We start from the raw sequence: 16,307 nt of genomic DNA on the forward strand, positions 1-16,307 counted from the left end.
TTGGTCCAAAGCGAACGGCTTGCGGAGTTTGGTAAAGAAATCGCCATAGCGTGCACAAACGCGCAGGAAAGCGAAAGAATCGCAAAGTAGTTTTAATTAGTTTTAAAACATAGTTTAACGCCAACATAGTTTGCCAACGTGAAATAAATGAATACGCTCTCAAATGTGCCGTCCGAGGCAGAGTCTGTTCGCCACGTTCGGCACACGTGATAGCTCGCTGGTCTCTGATTGGTTGAATCGTTTTTTGGACATAGCTCGCTAACTACTTGTCCGATTAATATGAAACCTTGAAAAGGCACATCCTCGGGTCCCCAGCAATATACCTGGCAAGTTTAAAGTATATCGGACCCGTGGTTGTCGAGAAACAGCGGTCACAGACATACAGACATACATACATACATACATACATACACACAGAGATTACTGGAATTATAGATAGATGTCAATAACTCCATTCCTCATCCTCATTATAGACTCGATGGATTTCTGAGAAATGTGAATGTTAGGTGCATTTTTGGGTAAAAGTTGGGAACCTCACTTTTTAACATGGTTAGTGTATGCTGAATTCGATTAACTCGGTTCCCAAGCCGAATTTTGAGTTTTTGACCTTCTAATTAGTATAAACAAAATGGCCGCCAAATTGCCATTTTTGGACAATTTCTTTGAACAAGCATTTATATATCATGTATATACATGCAGCTCTTTTACTTTAACTTTACAACTTTTACCCCAAAATGCACCTAGAAGCTTATACATGGCATTTTTTCATAAATTCGTCTAGTCTATATTATGGTTGGCGACGTATTATGGTTGGCGACAACCCTAACATCTATAAAATGGGAAATGGTTTTAACAAGACAATGTTTCATACAATCATTTATTCTAAAATTAAGCATACATGGCCATGAAGCATAAACATTCAGGAAGGTCACACATGTTGTTTTGCCAAACTACATCAAATTCATACAAGGGGTCTGATCATCGCTCTGTTGCTGACAGGCCCACATTGAGGTGCACCTCAACTCTGAATAGCGACATTTACAGCGTCGAGTCTTGCATTGCTTCTAGCATGAACAACAAATCATCTCGAGGCAACTTTCTGGGATTGGACTCGGTGACATCAGAATAGGCTCTCGTCCTGAATCACCACGTTTCCATCCCATTTACACAGGTGCAGGAAGGTCAGGTGTGGCACAATGAGCATTTCTCCATTCCACGGCTTGATAGTGTACTCGCATCAAATGGAAATGAAGGGCATCACTCGTCGGTGACATTGCTTCTGGTTTACCGGTCTTGGAGAACAACATGTGTCGTGCTGAATCAACAGAGGTTGTTCTGTGCACATTATATATTCTGCAGATGAACGCTTCTGCAGATTTGATTGTCTCCTCTGTGAGTTCACCAATGCCCAAGTTCTTCAGCAGTTTATTCAAAACTCAAAATTAAAAACTGAAAATTCGGCTTGGGAACCAGGTTAATCGAATTCAGCATACCCTAATTATGTTAAAAGTGAGGTTCCCAACATTTACCCAAAAATGCACCTGGAAGCTTATAAATTGCCTTTTCCCATAAATCCGTCTGGTCTAACATACGTCATTGCTTGCACGAATGCCAGGTGGGGCTGCACATTGTTTTGCGCCGCGAACACAGGTAAATCAGGATTTAAGTGTTTTCTCTGGGGCGAAGCGGTTTTTGCACACAATGCTGTTTCCTCGCCGCTCCATCAACATGACACTGTGCTCCTCCACTTATCCCACAGTGACACAACCATTCAGGTGATAATGCACCTTAAATCGGACGTAATGAGAATCCTGCTGCTTGGTGCTGGAAATGGATTCGTTCTTGAGTCTGAGTGTGTGAATCGACTTATCAATGTTTGTACTTCCTTATGTATTTGGAAAGACGGAAGAAAGAGATTGAACTCCTGGGGCGATATTTGTTGGAAGATGGCCGAGTGTATTGATATCTTGGTCCACGGACCTTCATCGATCGTACAGCTTACCTGCAGATGTCCTGATGAATGTGGAAGTACAGCTTACCTGCAGATGTCCTCCAGATGAATGTGGAAGTACAGCTTACATGCAGATGTCCTTCTGATGAATGTGGAAGTACAGCTTACCTGCAGATGTCCTCCAGATGAATGTGGAAGTACAGATTACCTGCAGATGGCCTTCTAATGAATGTGGAAGTACAGCGCATCCACCGACTTGCGTCCAACGTTTCGACCACTGAGTGGACTTTGTCAGGGTCTTCCCAGGTAACTGTGCTCGTTGGTGGTGTTTCCCCTTCTGCATATATATATTTTTTCCATCTACAACCAATGTTTTCCCCCAACTATACATATAAGTATATATATGTATACTGCAGACAATCGAGTCTTTGCAGGGATACACTGCGGAGCGTTTCCTCCACCACCGGTTTGTGAGCAGAATATCTCAAAAGGTTTTGGACGGATTTGGGGGGTAGGTTGGGAGTGTGACAAGGACGAATTGATTCGATTTTGGTGAAGATCCGGATCCCTATCCGGCCTATCAGTGGGATACAAAACGTAAACTCTTCACCCGAGCGAAGGTGTGCTCTCAACTGAGTGCCCTCTTAGTTTTGAGAATTTTTTCACAATTCGAAGATCTAACTTTGGCTGACATCCATTTCCATACTCCGCTTACCCGACATCGTAATGCGTCCATTAATCATTACACCTGTTGTTTGTGTCTTGTGTGAATTTACAACCCTTGTTCTGTTGAACTTTGATATCAGAGGTAAAGATTGCTTCAGTAACACTTCCTTTCTCTATTCTTGTTTCATTGGAAGGTTTTGCATCGAATTACTGCATCAAATACACCTGCAGTGAAATTTAAATAAGAAAATCCCTCGAATCGTACACTTGACGTTCTTCAGAATGTATGAATTAAAGTATGTGAATTACGCAGCTTGGGAGGCCACATGTCCAGGCACAGGTCTTGGCTGGATGTCACATTGTCTGAAATGCTGACACACCCCAGAAAGCCTTGAGAAGCCGTTAAAAGGTGAAATTTAAACGGGAAGCATTTTGAGATTTCCAGTGGCGAGACAATGCGACAGCGCAAACTCGTCATCAGTCAGGTGAGGTCCCAGGTCACCTTGAAAGTAAGAAAAGGAATCTTCGTTTTCGAATTCGTGGCACGTTTCTTGTACTTTTTTCAGCGCAATGGAAGCTTTTGTCAAGGCAGACTGAGATGTGAGAGAAAAACGATTGTTTAGGGCTTTTGCGGTTACCATGGCAATCATTCAGCCAGTCAGAGCGCTGCCCCTCGTATGAGCGCCTTGCCAAAGAGGGCGTTCAAAGCTCCCCGAGTGCACCCCCAGAAGTTTTAGGTGAGCAAACTTAAGTTGTTTCGGGACAAATACTCGGATAAACTATTTGGCTTTATTTGTTTTGTTCGAGTTCTTGGTGGATTGAGACGCTGCGGAGGCTGAACCGCGGAGGGCGCTTTCGGATGTCCAGTCCTCTGGTTTAACTCGTCCCCTCGGGTCTTCGATCTTCGAGGATGAAGAGCAACGGATACGTGCACGCTGCACCATCGGGTCCATGCCTACCTGCCACCGGGCCGCCGACAAAGTCTCATCACCGGTTTTCCTTCCTCGAAGAGAACTCTGCGTTTTCCGGTGAGTCTATCCGCAGTCAGCGGGATCTTACGTCGAGGTGAAACTCCTTGAGTTTGCTGGTTCATTTGTTGGCAAGTTTACTGAAGATTTATGGCTAATGGGGTTTTGAAGGTGCTCGACCCAAATAGTCATGGTTGTAGCTCTGCGTTTTACTTGGCACCCAAACTTGGCTCAGGAATTTGACAATTTCAGGAAGTTAGGAGATTGCGAAATGGTCAAGGGTATGGGCAGGATTACCTTGTATTGTACGCATTGTTTCATTGGCCCTGTGAGTTTTTGTAAAGGTGTGTCGCTATTCTCTTCGCAATGTAATTGTGTACAACTTATTGTTTCCAAAATCATTAAGCCATCGGAATGCATCACTAGGGCCCAACAACAGAAAGCTTGAGCACAATGCACAATGATTGTGCCTCGGGCCTGGGTTACAGGTGTGCACTCAGGTCTGCAGTCCATTCATCCACCTGTGTCCCAGCACACCGACCTGCGTATCGGGGAGTGGGGAAGAGAGGGCATATACGATATGAGGTAGATGTGGCAGCTTCAATTAATCGGCTGAGTTTTTATTTTTTAATCATCATATTCGCATCATTTGAATGTTTTCTCCTGGAAAATACTATGTATGAACCAGTCCCTTACAAACGACATCCGATGATTAGTCCCCTACCCGGAGGGGAATGTAGGTTTGCTCTCCGGCTGTCTATCTGTCTGTCCGTCTGTCCATCTGTCTGTCCGTCTGTCTGTCTTTGTCTGTCTGTGCATCTTTCCGTCCATCTATCCTTCAAAACAGCTGTTCACCACCATCTCTTATCTTCCCCCATCCAAAACCTTGATCTTTTCTACCCCCACTAATTCACCCCAGATCCACCTTGTTTGAAATTCCAACTTCTTTCCTGGAAGTCTTGGCAGTGTCCATGTGTTTTATACCTCTCCCACTCCCCCACCCCCTTCCCATGGCCCCCCCCAAAGCCCTCTCCCTCCCACAGTTCTCTCGATGTCTCCATGTCTCTCGGTCCCTGCTCTCAAATGTTGTGTTTGTGTCCTTCCCCCTCTCTCCCCATCTTGTCTACCGCTCCCGATGTTATTTGTTTTGTGTGTCTGTTTGTCTTTCTGTGTGATTAATGTTCGCTCTTTCACGAGCCTCGATCTTGTATACAAAAAAAATAAAAAAATAAAAAAATCTGTCTGTCTACTCGTCTGTCTGTCTGTCGGTCCATCTATCTTTTCGTATGTCTGTCTGCCTGTCCGTGGGTCTGTTTGTCCATCCCATCTGTCTGTCTGTCTATCCATCTGTCCTTTCGCCTGTCTCTGTCTATCTGTCCAGCTATCCTTTTGTCTGTCTTCCCATCTGTGGATCTGTCCGTCCATCCGTCTGTCTGTCTTTCCATCTGTCCTTTTGTCTCTGTGTCCATCCCTCCGTCTCACTCATGGTTGCCTGCACTTTCCCCCATACCCTTTAATACATTGAACTGAAACGTGGTGGAAGGGTGGGGGGGGGGGGGGGGATTGGGTTTGTATCGCTCTGTAATTGGAAAGTTTTGTGAAGTTTTACAAATGCGAATTTTTCACAAAACTACCTTTGGCCTTATAGGCTTATACAGTGATCCGCCGGAATAAAATGAACTCCTTGGATTGTAAACAAATTGTATTTTATTGATAGCATCACAGGCTGGCTGGATGGCCTAGACCCTAGTGGTACGCACACTCACCACGAGGCTGTCTGGCCTGGGTCTGAATCCTGACCCAGCTATAAACTGTCCGGGCACAGGTCCCACCCAGCTATGAACTCCCGGCCCATAAAGGTGTCCAACTTGGTGCTATACCGGATGATTGGTTCATCAGGATTTTACCGGATGTGGACCAGATTTTGTTGCAGCGCTCACGTACTACTTTCTCGGACATGTTCCATATGGCGTGCTCTGTGATGCCCTGGCAGGAATCTGCAGCCATTTTAGTCTCGTCCAAGCAGCGATGGTTCCGGACATATGGCAAGTGGCACCTTATTTTATGGCATTAAATTTCTCCCATACTGCAAAATTCCTTGCTGCTTCCATGGTAAAAGAGTAGTCGTGGTGATTGCAGGAGGATATGGTGCAACTTGCCACATGTCCCGGACCACTTCCGCCATGAAGAGACGGTGTTGGCTGCTGCTTCTTCCCCAGGCACCATGGACTCCTGATGTGAATACCATGTGAATACCATGAATACTCCTGATGTGAATACCATGGAAGACATTTGGGAACACATGGATAGGGAGCAATGGAAAAGCCTACCGTTATCTACTTGGTAATACGCAAGAGCTGCATCAAAATCTACTCCACATTTGAGAAAATCAGAGTTAGGGTTAAGGTTATTAGAGTGAGGGTTAGGGTTAGGGTTGGGGTTAGGATTAGGATTGTCAGGGTTGTTAGAGTTGTTAGGGTTAGGGTTGTTAGGATTAGGCTTGTTAGGATTAGGGTTCTTTGGGTTGTTATGGTTGTTATGGTTGTTATGGTTAGGGTGGTTAGGATTAGGGTTGTTATGGTTAGGGTGGTTAGGGTTAGGGTTGTCAGGGTTGTTAGAGTTGTAGGGTTAGGGTTGGTAGGATTAGGGTTGTTAGGGTTAGGGTTGTTATGGTTAGGGTGGTTAGGGTTAGGGTTGTTATGGTTAGGGTGGTTAGGGTTAGGGTTGTCAGGATTAGGGTTGTTCTGGTTAGGGTTGTTAGGATTAGGATTGTTAGGGTTAAGGTGGTCAGGGTTAGTGTTGTCAGGCTTAGGGTTGTTAGGGTTGTTATGATTAGGGTTGTTAGGGTTAGGGTTGTTAGGGTTAGGGTTGGTATGGTTAGGGTTGTTAGGGTTGTTAGGGTTTGGGTTGGGATTGTTAGTTAGGGGTGGGGTTGTCAGGGTTTTCAGGGTTGTCGGGGTTGTCAGGGTTGTTAGGGTTGTCAGGGTTTGGGTTGGGATTGTTAGTTAGGGGTGGGGTTGTTAGGGTTTGGGTTGGGATTGTTAGTTAGGGTTAGGGTTGTTAGGCTTTGGGTTGGGATTGTTAGTTAGGGGTAGGGTTGTTAGGGTTTGGGTTGGGATTGTTAGTTAGGGGTAGGGTTGTCAGGGTTGTCAGGGTTTGGGTTGGGATTGTTAGTTATGGTTAGGGTTGTCAGGGTTTGGGTTGGGATTGTTAGTTAGGGGTAGGGTTGTCAGGGTTGTTAGGGTTGCAGGGTTGTTTGGGTTAGGGTTGTTAGGGTTGTCAGGGTTTGAGTTGGGATTGTTAGTTCGGGGTAGGGTTGTTAGGGTTGTCAGGGTTTGTGTTGGGATTGTTAGTTATGGGTAGGGTTGTCAGGGTTTGGGTTGGGATTGTTAGTTAGGGTTGGGGTTGTTAGGGTTTGGGTTGGGATTGTTTGTTAGGGGTAGGGTTGTCAGGGTTGTTTGGGTTTGGGTTGTCAGGGTTTGAGTTGGGATTGTTAGTTAGGGGTAGGGTTGTTAGGGTTGTCAGGGTTGTTTGGGTTTGGGTTGTCAGGGTTTGAGTTGGGATTGTTAGTTAGGGGTAGGGTTGTTAGGGTTGTCAGGGTTGTTAGGGTTGTTGGGGTTTGTCAGGGTTGTTAGGGTTGTCAGGGTTTGGGTTGGGATTGTTAGTTAGGGGTAGGGTTGTTAGGGTTTGGGTTGGGATTGTTAGTTATGAGTAGGGTTGTTAGGGTTTGGGTTGGGATTGTTAGTTATGGGTAGGGTTGTTAGGGTTTGGGTTGGGATTGTTAGTTAGGGGTAGGGTTGTTAGGGTTGTCAAGGTTTGGGTTGGGATTGTTAGTTATGGGTAGGGTTGGCAGGGTTTGGGTTGGGATTGTTAGTTAGGGGTCGGGTTGTTAGGGTTGTCAGGGTTGTTTGGGTTAGGGTTGTCAGGGTTTGAGTTGGGATTGTTCGTTAGGGGTATGGCTGCCAGGGTTGTTAGGGTTGTGAGGGTTTTTTTTTTGTTTTTTTTTGGTGTACAGAGTCGATGCTCGTGAAAGAGCTAACATTTATCAAACAAACAAATCAAACAAACAAGCAAACAAAATATATAAAAAGGGGAGCGGTCGACAAGATGGGGAGAGAAGGGGAGGAAGCACACAAACACAACATTTGAGAGCAGGGACATCGGGAGATGTTTTTGGAGGGAGAGGGCCTGGGGGGAGGAGGATAGGTATAAAACGCAAGGACACCAAGGACTTCCAGGAAAGAAGTCAAAAGTCACCTCAAAAAAGTGGATTTGGGGTGAAATTAGCGGGGGTAGAAAAGATCAAGGTTTTGGATTGGGGAAGATAAGAGATGGTGGTGAACAGCCGTTTTAAAGACCTGGAGGGAGGAGTGGGATTGAAGAGAGTGAGGGAGTTTGTTCCAGAGGCGGGAGAAAAGAGGAATGAAGGAGTGAAGGTGAGCAGAGAGTCTTGATTTTGGCAGTTTAACCATAAGAGGGTTGCAGGCAGATCTTGTGCGACCTGCAGGAATATTTGGGGGACAGAGCCCAGAGAGAGCTGGGGGAGCAAGGCCGCAGAGGAGTCGGTAGAAGACGGAAAGACCACCAACCTGCCTGCGGTGATTAAGTGAAAGGCCCTCGGAGATAGCGTCATCGCGGGAGATTCCAATGATTCTGAACGCTTTGGTTTCAACAGCGTGAAGACGAGCTAGGTGTGAGGCAGGAGCACCAGCCCAGAGGGGAGAGCAGTACTCCATTGAGCTGTGGATGAAAGCCTTGTATGTGGTGAGGAGCTCAGGTGTGCCAAGGAAGGACTTCGCACGACGGAGGATGCCCAGTCGGCGACTGGCTTTGGAGGCCAGCTTGGAAATGTGGTTTTCCCAGGAAAGATCATGGCAGATAGTGAGACCCAAAAGCTTGAGTGACAGAACTTCTTGGAGAGGATTATTCAGAAAGTAGATGGGAGGGTTGTCCAGTCGGTCTTTTCGGAGAGACATCGTAAGAGTGTGAGATTTGTCAGGATTGAAAGACTTGTTTCACTTGTTTGCCCAGTCTGTGATTTTGTCCAGGTCTGCAGAGAGTGAGGAGGCTGTAGACTGCCGATCTGAGGGATGAGGAATGGAGCAGCAGAGAGTGGAGTCATCAGCAAAGAGATAGAGAGGATTTTCAAGAGAGTCAGAGAGATCATTGATGAAGACCAGAAAAAGCACAGGGCCCAGAACACTGCCTTGGGGAACTCCAGCCTGAACAGGAAGAGCAGATGAGAGAAACCCATTCAGGGCCACACGTTGACGATGACTAGAGAGGAAGTCCGCCAGCCATGCGTGGAGATTTCCATGGATTCCAAAGGAGGAGAGTTTGCTGAGCAGAGCTGGGTGCCAGACCGTATCGAAGTCACGTGATATGTCGAGGGAGACAGCTCTAATTTCCTGTTTGGCATTGAGGACCTCCATCCATTGTTGAGACAGCAGAAGCAGCATGTCCAGAGTAGAATGACCTGGTCTGAAACCAAATTGATGATCAGAGATCAAGCCATTGGAGAAGAGGAAAGATTTCATATCTGAAGCAATGATGGATTCCATGACTTTGCTGATAATTGGGAGAAGGCTGTTTGGTCTGTAGTTGCTAGGATCTGTTTTTGCACCTTTTTGTGCAAAGCGGTGATGTTGGCTGATTTCCAAGCAGATGGCAGTTGACCTTGAGCAAAAGAGAGGGTGAAGAGAACAGAGAGAGGGAGTGAAAGAGCGGAAGAACAGGATTTTAGGACCCGTGGGCTGATGCCGTCAGGTCAAGTTGCAGAATCAGAGTCGAGGGTTGACAGAAACTTTTCCACCTTGTCAGGAGGAAAGGACACGGAGTTGTCCAGCACGACAGGGTTGGGGCATGTTGGGGTTGTCAGGGTTGTTCGGGTTGTCAGTGTTTGGGTTGGGATTGTTAGTTAGGGGTAGGGTTGTTAGGGTTTGGGTTGGGATTGTTAGTTATGGGTAGGGTTGTTAGGGTTTGGGTTGGGCTTGTTAGTTAGGGGTAGGGTTGTGAGGGTTGTTGGGGTTGTCAGGGTTTGGGTTGGGATTGTTAGTTATGGGTAGGTTTGGGTTGGGATTGTTAGTTAGGGGTAGGGTTGGCAGGGTTTGGGTTGGGCTTGTTAGTTAGGGGTAGGGTTGTGAGGGTTGTTAGGGTTGACAGGGTTGTTAGGGTTGTCAGGGTTTGGGTAGGGATTGTTAGTTATGGGTAGGGTTGTCAGGGTTTGGGTTGGGATTGTTAGTTAGGGGTAGGGTTGTTAGGGTTTGGGTTGGGATTGTTAGTTATGGGTAGGGTTGTTAGGGTTTGGTTTGGGCTTGTTAGTTAGGGGTAGGGTTGTGAGGGTTGTTGGGGTTGTCAGGGTTTGGGTTGGGATTGTTAGTTATGGGTAGGTTTGGGTTGGGATTGTTAGTTAGGGGTAGGGTTGGCAGGGTTTGGGTTGGGTTTGTTAGTTAGGGGTAGGTTTGTCAGGGTTGTTAGGGTTGACAGGGTTGTTAGGGTTTGGGTAGGGATTGTTAGTTATGGGTAGGGTTGTCAGGGTTTGGGTTGGGATTGTTAGTTAGGGGTAGGTTTGTTAGGGTTTGGGTTGGGATTGTTAGTTATGGGTAGGGTTGTCAGGGTTTGGGGTAGGGATTGTTAGTTAGGGGTAGGGTTGTTAGGGTTTGGGTTGGGATTGTTAGTTAGGGGTAGGGTTGTCAGGGATGTCAGGGTTGTCAGGGTTTGGGTTGGGATTGTTAGTTATGAGTAGGGTTGCCAGTAGTCTAGTAGGAAGACTAGGTCCCCCTGCACGCCCCGGAGATATACTTCTAATCAGTGTTTCTAGATTGGAAAAAATGTGTAGAAAATGACTAGCTATGGCCCCAAGCTGAAAAAATGTCCCACATACCATTTTTATGCAAATTACTGCTGCCATTATCAAAAAAACGATTTTTGACATATCTCAGCCAATATTGCAGATAATTGAAAAATGAAGGTGTCTAGACCCATGTTTTGAAGGGCATAGATCATGATAGAACTATTCATAACATGATTACATGTGTCTATGGTATACTAGTATGCATATTAATGCTGTAATTACAAAATAATCAGTTTTACAAATGATAAGGATACGTTAATACTGCAGATAACTTAACATGGTACATAAGGGGTCTAAACCCAGGTATTTTCAAGGTTAAATGTCAACAAGATGCTCCTGAGTCTTGCATAGGGGCGGGACATTGGCAGTAACATTGGTACCACTCAACTTTTCTTCCCACCATTGACTTTGTATTGCGAGAGATTTTCACTTGCTTATTTAAAGGTTTCTCACCCAGCCCACGTAAAATCTACCAACTCCTGCTGTTAACTCCCAAACATATTTTTTTATGTTATCCAATCACAGTGCAGAAATGACAGACTAGAGATCCAAATTAGTGCTGCTATAGCTGCCATTTTACATTTCCATCCATGTAACATGCGCGCTCGCGCGCTCGTATCAATTGGTAATGTCGCGCGCTCGTATCAATTGGTAACGTTGATGTTATTGAATACCTCAGTTGAAAGTTCAGTCTTCCATTCCATCTGTGTGTTGTTCTTGGTATTCATCCTCCAATCTAGCCAGGTAAGATGCTAACTATAATGTTACTCACACTCTTGACTTCAGTTTCTGCATGAAATCATAAACAGGCAGAATAACAGCTGAGCCAGCTAGCACCATGTTAGCTAACGTTAAAGCTAGCCTCATCTATGTACAGTATGTTCCTAATGTCGGTGTAACTTAAACTTTTGTTAATGCCAAACATGAGACATATCTGTTGACTTCTGTATATGAATTGAACCAGAAAGAGGCACGACAGCTGAGCTAGCTACAGTAACTTAGCACAATGTTTCATTGGCCTAGATAGCTAACGTTAGTGTGGAAGAATTTAGATGTTTTAGCTATTAGCACTTTTGATGCCACTAAACATGGTTTAGTCAGCTAAAAAGTACCCTAGTGTAGAACATGACTCAGAACCTCTGTTACCTCACTGAAAACTCAGAGCCTCCTTTCACAGGCACTTTTAACATCATTCGTGATTTCTTATTTGTCATTTAACAGTGATGGTAGACATCGACAGCAAGCATGCCCAAAAGAAAACGGAGTGTAGAACCTGCAGCCCAAAGCTCTCCTCCTACATGCATCCTTCATGTACCATCCATGTCTGATCATGGGGATTTCACGCCCCTCCGTAAAATTAAAGGATCTGCTTCAGAAAAACTGCAACTGCTTCAAAAGATCCGGGATAGACGTCTCAACCGGCGCATGACTCCCCATGTCGTATGCAATCAGTATGTGATCAGATCCCGGCAACTCTTCCTGATGACCTAGAAAGAGTAGGATATCACAGCAAGTGTTATAAGCACTTTGTCCGCCACTTTCATCGTCTGGGAGATGATACAGAACCAGGGCCATCAACCTCATCATGGCATCACTCTCCTCGTAAACCAGGAGGTTCTGCTGAACCCATCTTCCCGCCAGAGTGTATATTTTGTGAGAAAGTTGAGACCAAAGATGCTCATCGCAATACTGAGAGGCCTACAACCTTCCCATCCTTTAAAAACAAAGAAAATGCATGGGAGCAAATCGAAACACGGGCTGAGAAAATGGGTCTCTATCGACTCCATCGAAAGGTGAAAAACAAAGACCTCTTTGCATGTGAGGCCAAACACCATCCGTCATGTTTTAAAGCTTTCCGCACAGCATTCTACAACTATGAGCGTGCGATTCACAGAGCCGAAGCACCAAAGGAGCAGGCTTGCATGTCAGCCGCCCATGAAAAGGCATTCAACTCAGTACTGGAACACATTCAAACCCAGGTCATCCAGCAGAATAAAGTTCTACAGCTTTCTTCCTTGCGCTTGCTCTATGTCGAGGAACTGAAACTGAATGGATATGAGAACTCAAATTATCGGTCAGAGAAACTACTGAAACGCCTACAGAATGACCCAATCAAGGAGCATATCCACTTCACGAAGGTTGATCATGACAAATGTGATGTCATTTCTTTCTGGCTTGTGCACAGCTCAAACATAACAGTTTCCAATGCTCTCGCACGAGCATTCACACTCGGAAGCACAAACAAGAACCAAAATGTTGCCCTCCAACTTCGCCAGGGTATTCTACAGGCTTTCAGAGAGTGTAAAGACCAACCATGGCCACCAACAGCTGAAGACATGGAGCTCAATCCTGAAGACATCCTACCTCCAGACCTTGTCCGCTTTCTCAGCGTGCTAATGACTGGCAAGGAGGGCATCGAGACAGAAAAGGTGAAGCGTCTGGTCTTCTCCATTGGACAAGATCTGTGCCGTGCAGTGTCAGATGGAAAATGGAAGTTACCAAAGCACATTCTCCTCTGTGTGACTGTAAGGCACCTGTTCCGAAGCAAACCTGAGGTGGAGAGGCAGTTAGAAAAATTCACCTGTGTGATGTACGGCCAGAGTCGCGAGTCATCAGTGGACATTGTCCGTGCCAAGCTGCTACGAAAAATGGTGGGAGAGGACAAGACCCTCACATCCAAGTCCAAGGTTGATCTGGCTCGCCTTCCTCCATGCCAGTCTGCCCTGAAGCCGCACATCCAGCGTGTGAACCACCGCGTAGCATTGTACAAAAGAGCCGATCAACCTATCATCGAAAAGCCAAAACCTTATGAGGAGCAAGGATGGATAAGGACTGATGAAGGACTGTTGAAACCAATGTGGTCCAGTGGTCCCATCCTACCAACCTCACTGGTGGATCTTCTGAACACAGGAGAGCACGAAGAGGAGGAGGAAGAGGAAGGAGAAGAAGAGTTTGACTCTGACGATTTCGATGAAAATGATGATGACTGACTCAGTGTAGAATCACTAATGCTAATGATGTTTATCTAAAACAAGCAAGAGAAGAGTGGTCACATTGAGTGCTAGGACTATTTTGACAGTTGTAATATTTAGAAAAATAAAACTTTGTGTTAACGTCTGTGTAGACGGACCTTAATATGAGTCTATTATTTCGTAAAACTGTGATTATTTTGTAAATAAAGCACTAATTAGCATACTAGTATACCATAGACACATGTAATCATGTTATGAATAGTTCTATCATGATCTATGCCCTTCAAAACATGGGTCTAGACACCTTCATTTTTCAATTATCTGCAATATTGGCTGAGATATGTCAAAAATCGTTTTTTTGATAATGGCAGCAGTAATTTGCATAAAAATGGTATGTGGGACATTTTTTCAGCTTGGGGCCATAGCTAGTCATTTTCTACACATTATTTCCAATCTAGAAACACTGATTAGAAGTATATCTCCGGGGGGTGCAGGGGGACCTAGTCTTCCTACTAGACTACAGGGTTTGGTTTGGGATTGTTAGTTAGGGGTAGGGCTGTTAGGGTTTGGGTTGGGATTGTTAGTTTGGGGTGGGGTTGTCAGGGTTTGGGTTGGGATTGTGAGTTAGGGGTAGGGTTGCCAGGGTTTTCAGGGTTGTTAGGGTTAGGGTTGTTAGGGTTGTCATGGTTGTTAGGGTCAGGGTTGTCAGTGTTGTTTGGGTTCGGGTTATTCTCATCTTCCACATCCCAACTCTCATTTTCCACTGCACATTTGGGAAAATCCGGATCACCCGGTCAGACAGAATATCATTGACTGAACACATGGTTCAGGTAGGTGAAAGGGTTAAGAAAAGCTGGTTAATTGGCCACCAACATATTAGATGCGACGAGGCGGTGCGGATGGGGAGGTGATGCTCAATTGAGAAAATTAGAAGAGAGAAGAGATGATTGAAAACAAAAGGGAGAGAAGGGAATTGGGTTTTTAGGAGATAGGAAAAAGAGGAAGTAATGGGCATAAATATAGCATAAAAAGGAGGTACGGGAATCTGGTAAAATTCCACCATTTTGTATATTAATTAATGAACTCTCCCAAGCCTATGGATAGATTTAAATAGTTATATATATGAGATAAAAACAGTTTTACCAAATTAAGATCAATATTATTCAAGCCAATGCAATTTGGTTAATTACCATCCACCTACTTCCTCTTCCTTAGTCCCAAACTTGCCCACTTGCCCACCCTTTAAAGCAGAAAATGGAGAAACGATGTCGGGCCATTTGACGGCAGAACAATCAACATCATTACACCTTTGAAGATCCTAGGAGCGTTTGCTCCTGACCGTCTTTAGGCTCACCTTGATATCGTTTCCAGAACCAGTCAATTGCCGTGCGGCCACTAGGCAAAAGGTTGCTCATTACTCCACATTGCTTCGTTTAGGGCAAACATACAACCTGTTTATCCTCACGTGCAGGGTAACGTGACCACACTTGGGTCTCTGTGCATGTCGAATGTGTGAGAACCTCATCTTCTGACATTAATGCCCTTTGGTTGTCGGAATTTCTAAAGCACTTCCCGATTTCATCAATCTGTTAGATTTCCGAAATTCCCTGAACATCGTATGACAGCGTGTTGAAAAGTAATGCCTCCGATATTTTTTCTCCAAAGGTGAAGATATCGTCGCGCGATCCCTTCCAGGTTAACACCAGGGACCGCGGATGGACCAAACGGATTTACTGGAGGCGACGATCAAACACGGACTTTGCTATAAACCCGCGGGAGGAAGAAGGGAAGAGGAAGATGTGGCAAAAGCACTTACCTTGAGCGAACCGACGGCAGCTCCGATCCTGCAGGGAATTAACGAACTCGAACAAACACAAGATTTAATGTACAAAAATAATGATTTATTTGACGGAACCCGAAACAATGAAACGCGACGATGAATAAATAAAGAGCATAAATTGGGATCCCACACACCTCACTTCAAATACGCCACACAGGACTGAATTGCAAAAATAAAGGAAATCGTCGTGTAATGGTGATGTGGTGCGTCTTATCTGTCCGTAGTTCAGTGTCCGTTCAACGCGGCTCCAGACTCCGGCGCGGAGGAACCCTTTGTCCGCTTCGCTCGGCCCGAGCCAACGCCCCACTCCAGGCTCCTCGTCGACTGCCCACGAGGTCCGTGCGCCACTCCAAGCTCCAGAAGCACCGAGCACCGCTCCAAGCACCACGAGCGACCCGTCCACACGAAGCAGAGAAGCGCAGGGACAAACAGATGTCGTGTAGCGTCAAGAGACCAACGAAGAAGAACGGCAAAAAGGGAGAGAGAGAGAGAGAGAGAAAGAGAGACGTGCAGCGCAAGAGACCAGCGAAGAACCCAGAGCTGCCAGCAAGGAGAGCTGCTCAAAATGTCGTGCCGCGCGCCCTTTTATAACCTGGCCTGTGACGTCAGTCTCGGCGCGCCCCCCATTGGCCGAGTCCCTCCCGCTGGTGGTATTGCTCGTCCCTCTCCCTGCCCAGTCAACAGTCCTCCTGGGCGTGGTGCCCAGCCTGGCCACAAGGCTGGCTGCTTGGCCAGCTGGTGGCGTGGCTGGCTGTGGCCCCATCGGCGGTGCCCCGTCCTGGCTTTTTGCCTGTTCTCCAAATTCTATGTAAGGGAAGGGGATTTAATTACTGTGTGCACTAAAGGGCCTATCTAAGTGTTTATATGTGCATGCATTGCCATAAGGGACAAAGGTTTGGCGACAGGGGGGACGACGATCAAAGGAATCTTATCCATAATCCCTGGACTATTTAGCACGCCCTGCTCCCTCGTAGCGGGGACATCAATACAGCTTATCCCGACAAACCGGACTACACATATAACTTATTACAGGGTAGATTCCATATCGCGACAGTTG

General features: G+C 45.9%; 1 protein-coding gene across 1 annotated transcript in view; it reads left to right on the forward strand.

The window, feature by feature from the left end:
* The first annotated feature begins 3,076 nt into the window (after nucleotides 1-3,076).
* LOC137425824 (1-phosphatidylinositol 4,5-bisphosphate phosphodiesterase eta-2-like) overlaps nucleotides 3,077-16,307 on the forward strand; it is a 368,966-nt gene continuing 355,735 nt past the window's right edge. The window contains exon 1 of the mRNA XM_078775526.1: nucleotides 3,077-3,645. Coding sequence (XP_078631652.1) covers nucleotides 3,528-3,645 — 118 coding nt within the window. The 5' untranslated portion in view covers nucleotides 3,077-3,527. The remainder of the gene's footprint in view (nucleotides 3,646-16,307) is intronic.

Source organism: Myxine glutinosa, chromosome 4 (genome assembly GCF_964187855.1).
Source record: "Myxine glutinosa chromosome 4, kmMyxGlut1.1, whole genome shotgun sequence".
Lineage (NCBI taxonomy): Eukaryota > Metazoa > Chordata > Myxini > Myxiniformes > Myxinidae > Myxine > Myxine glutinosa.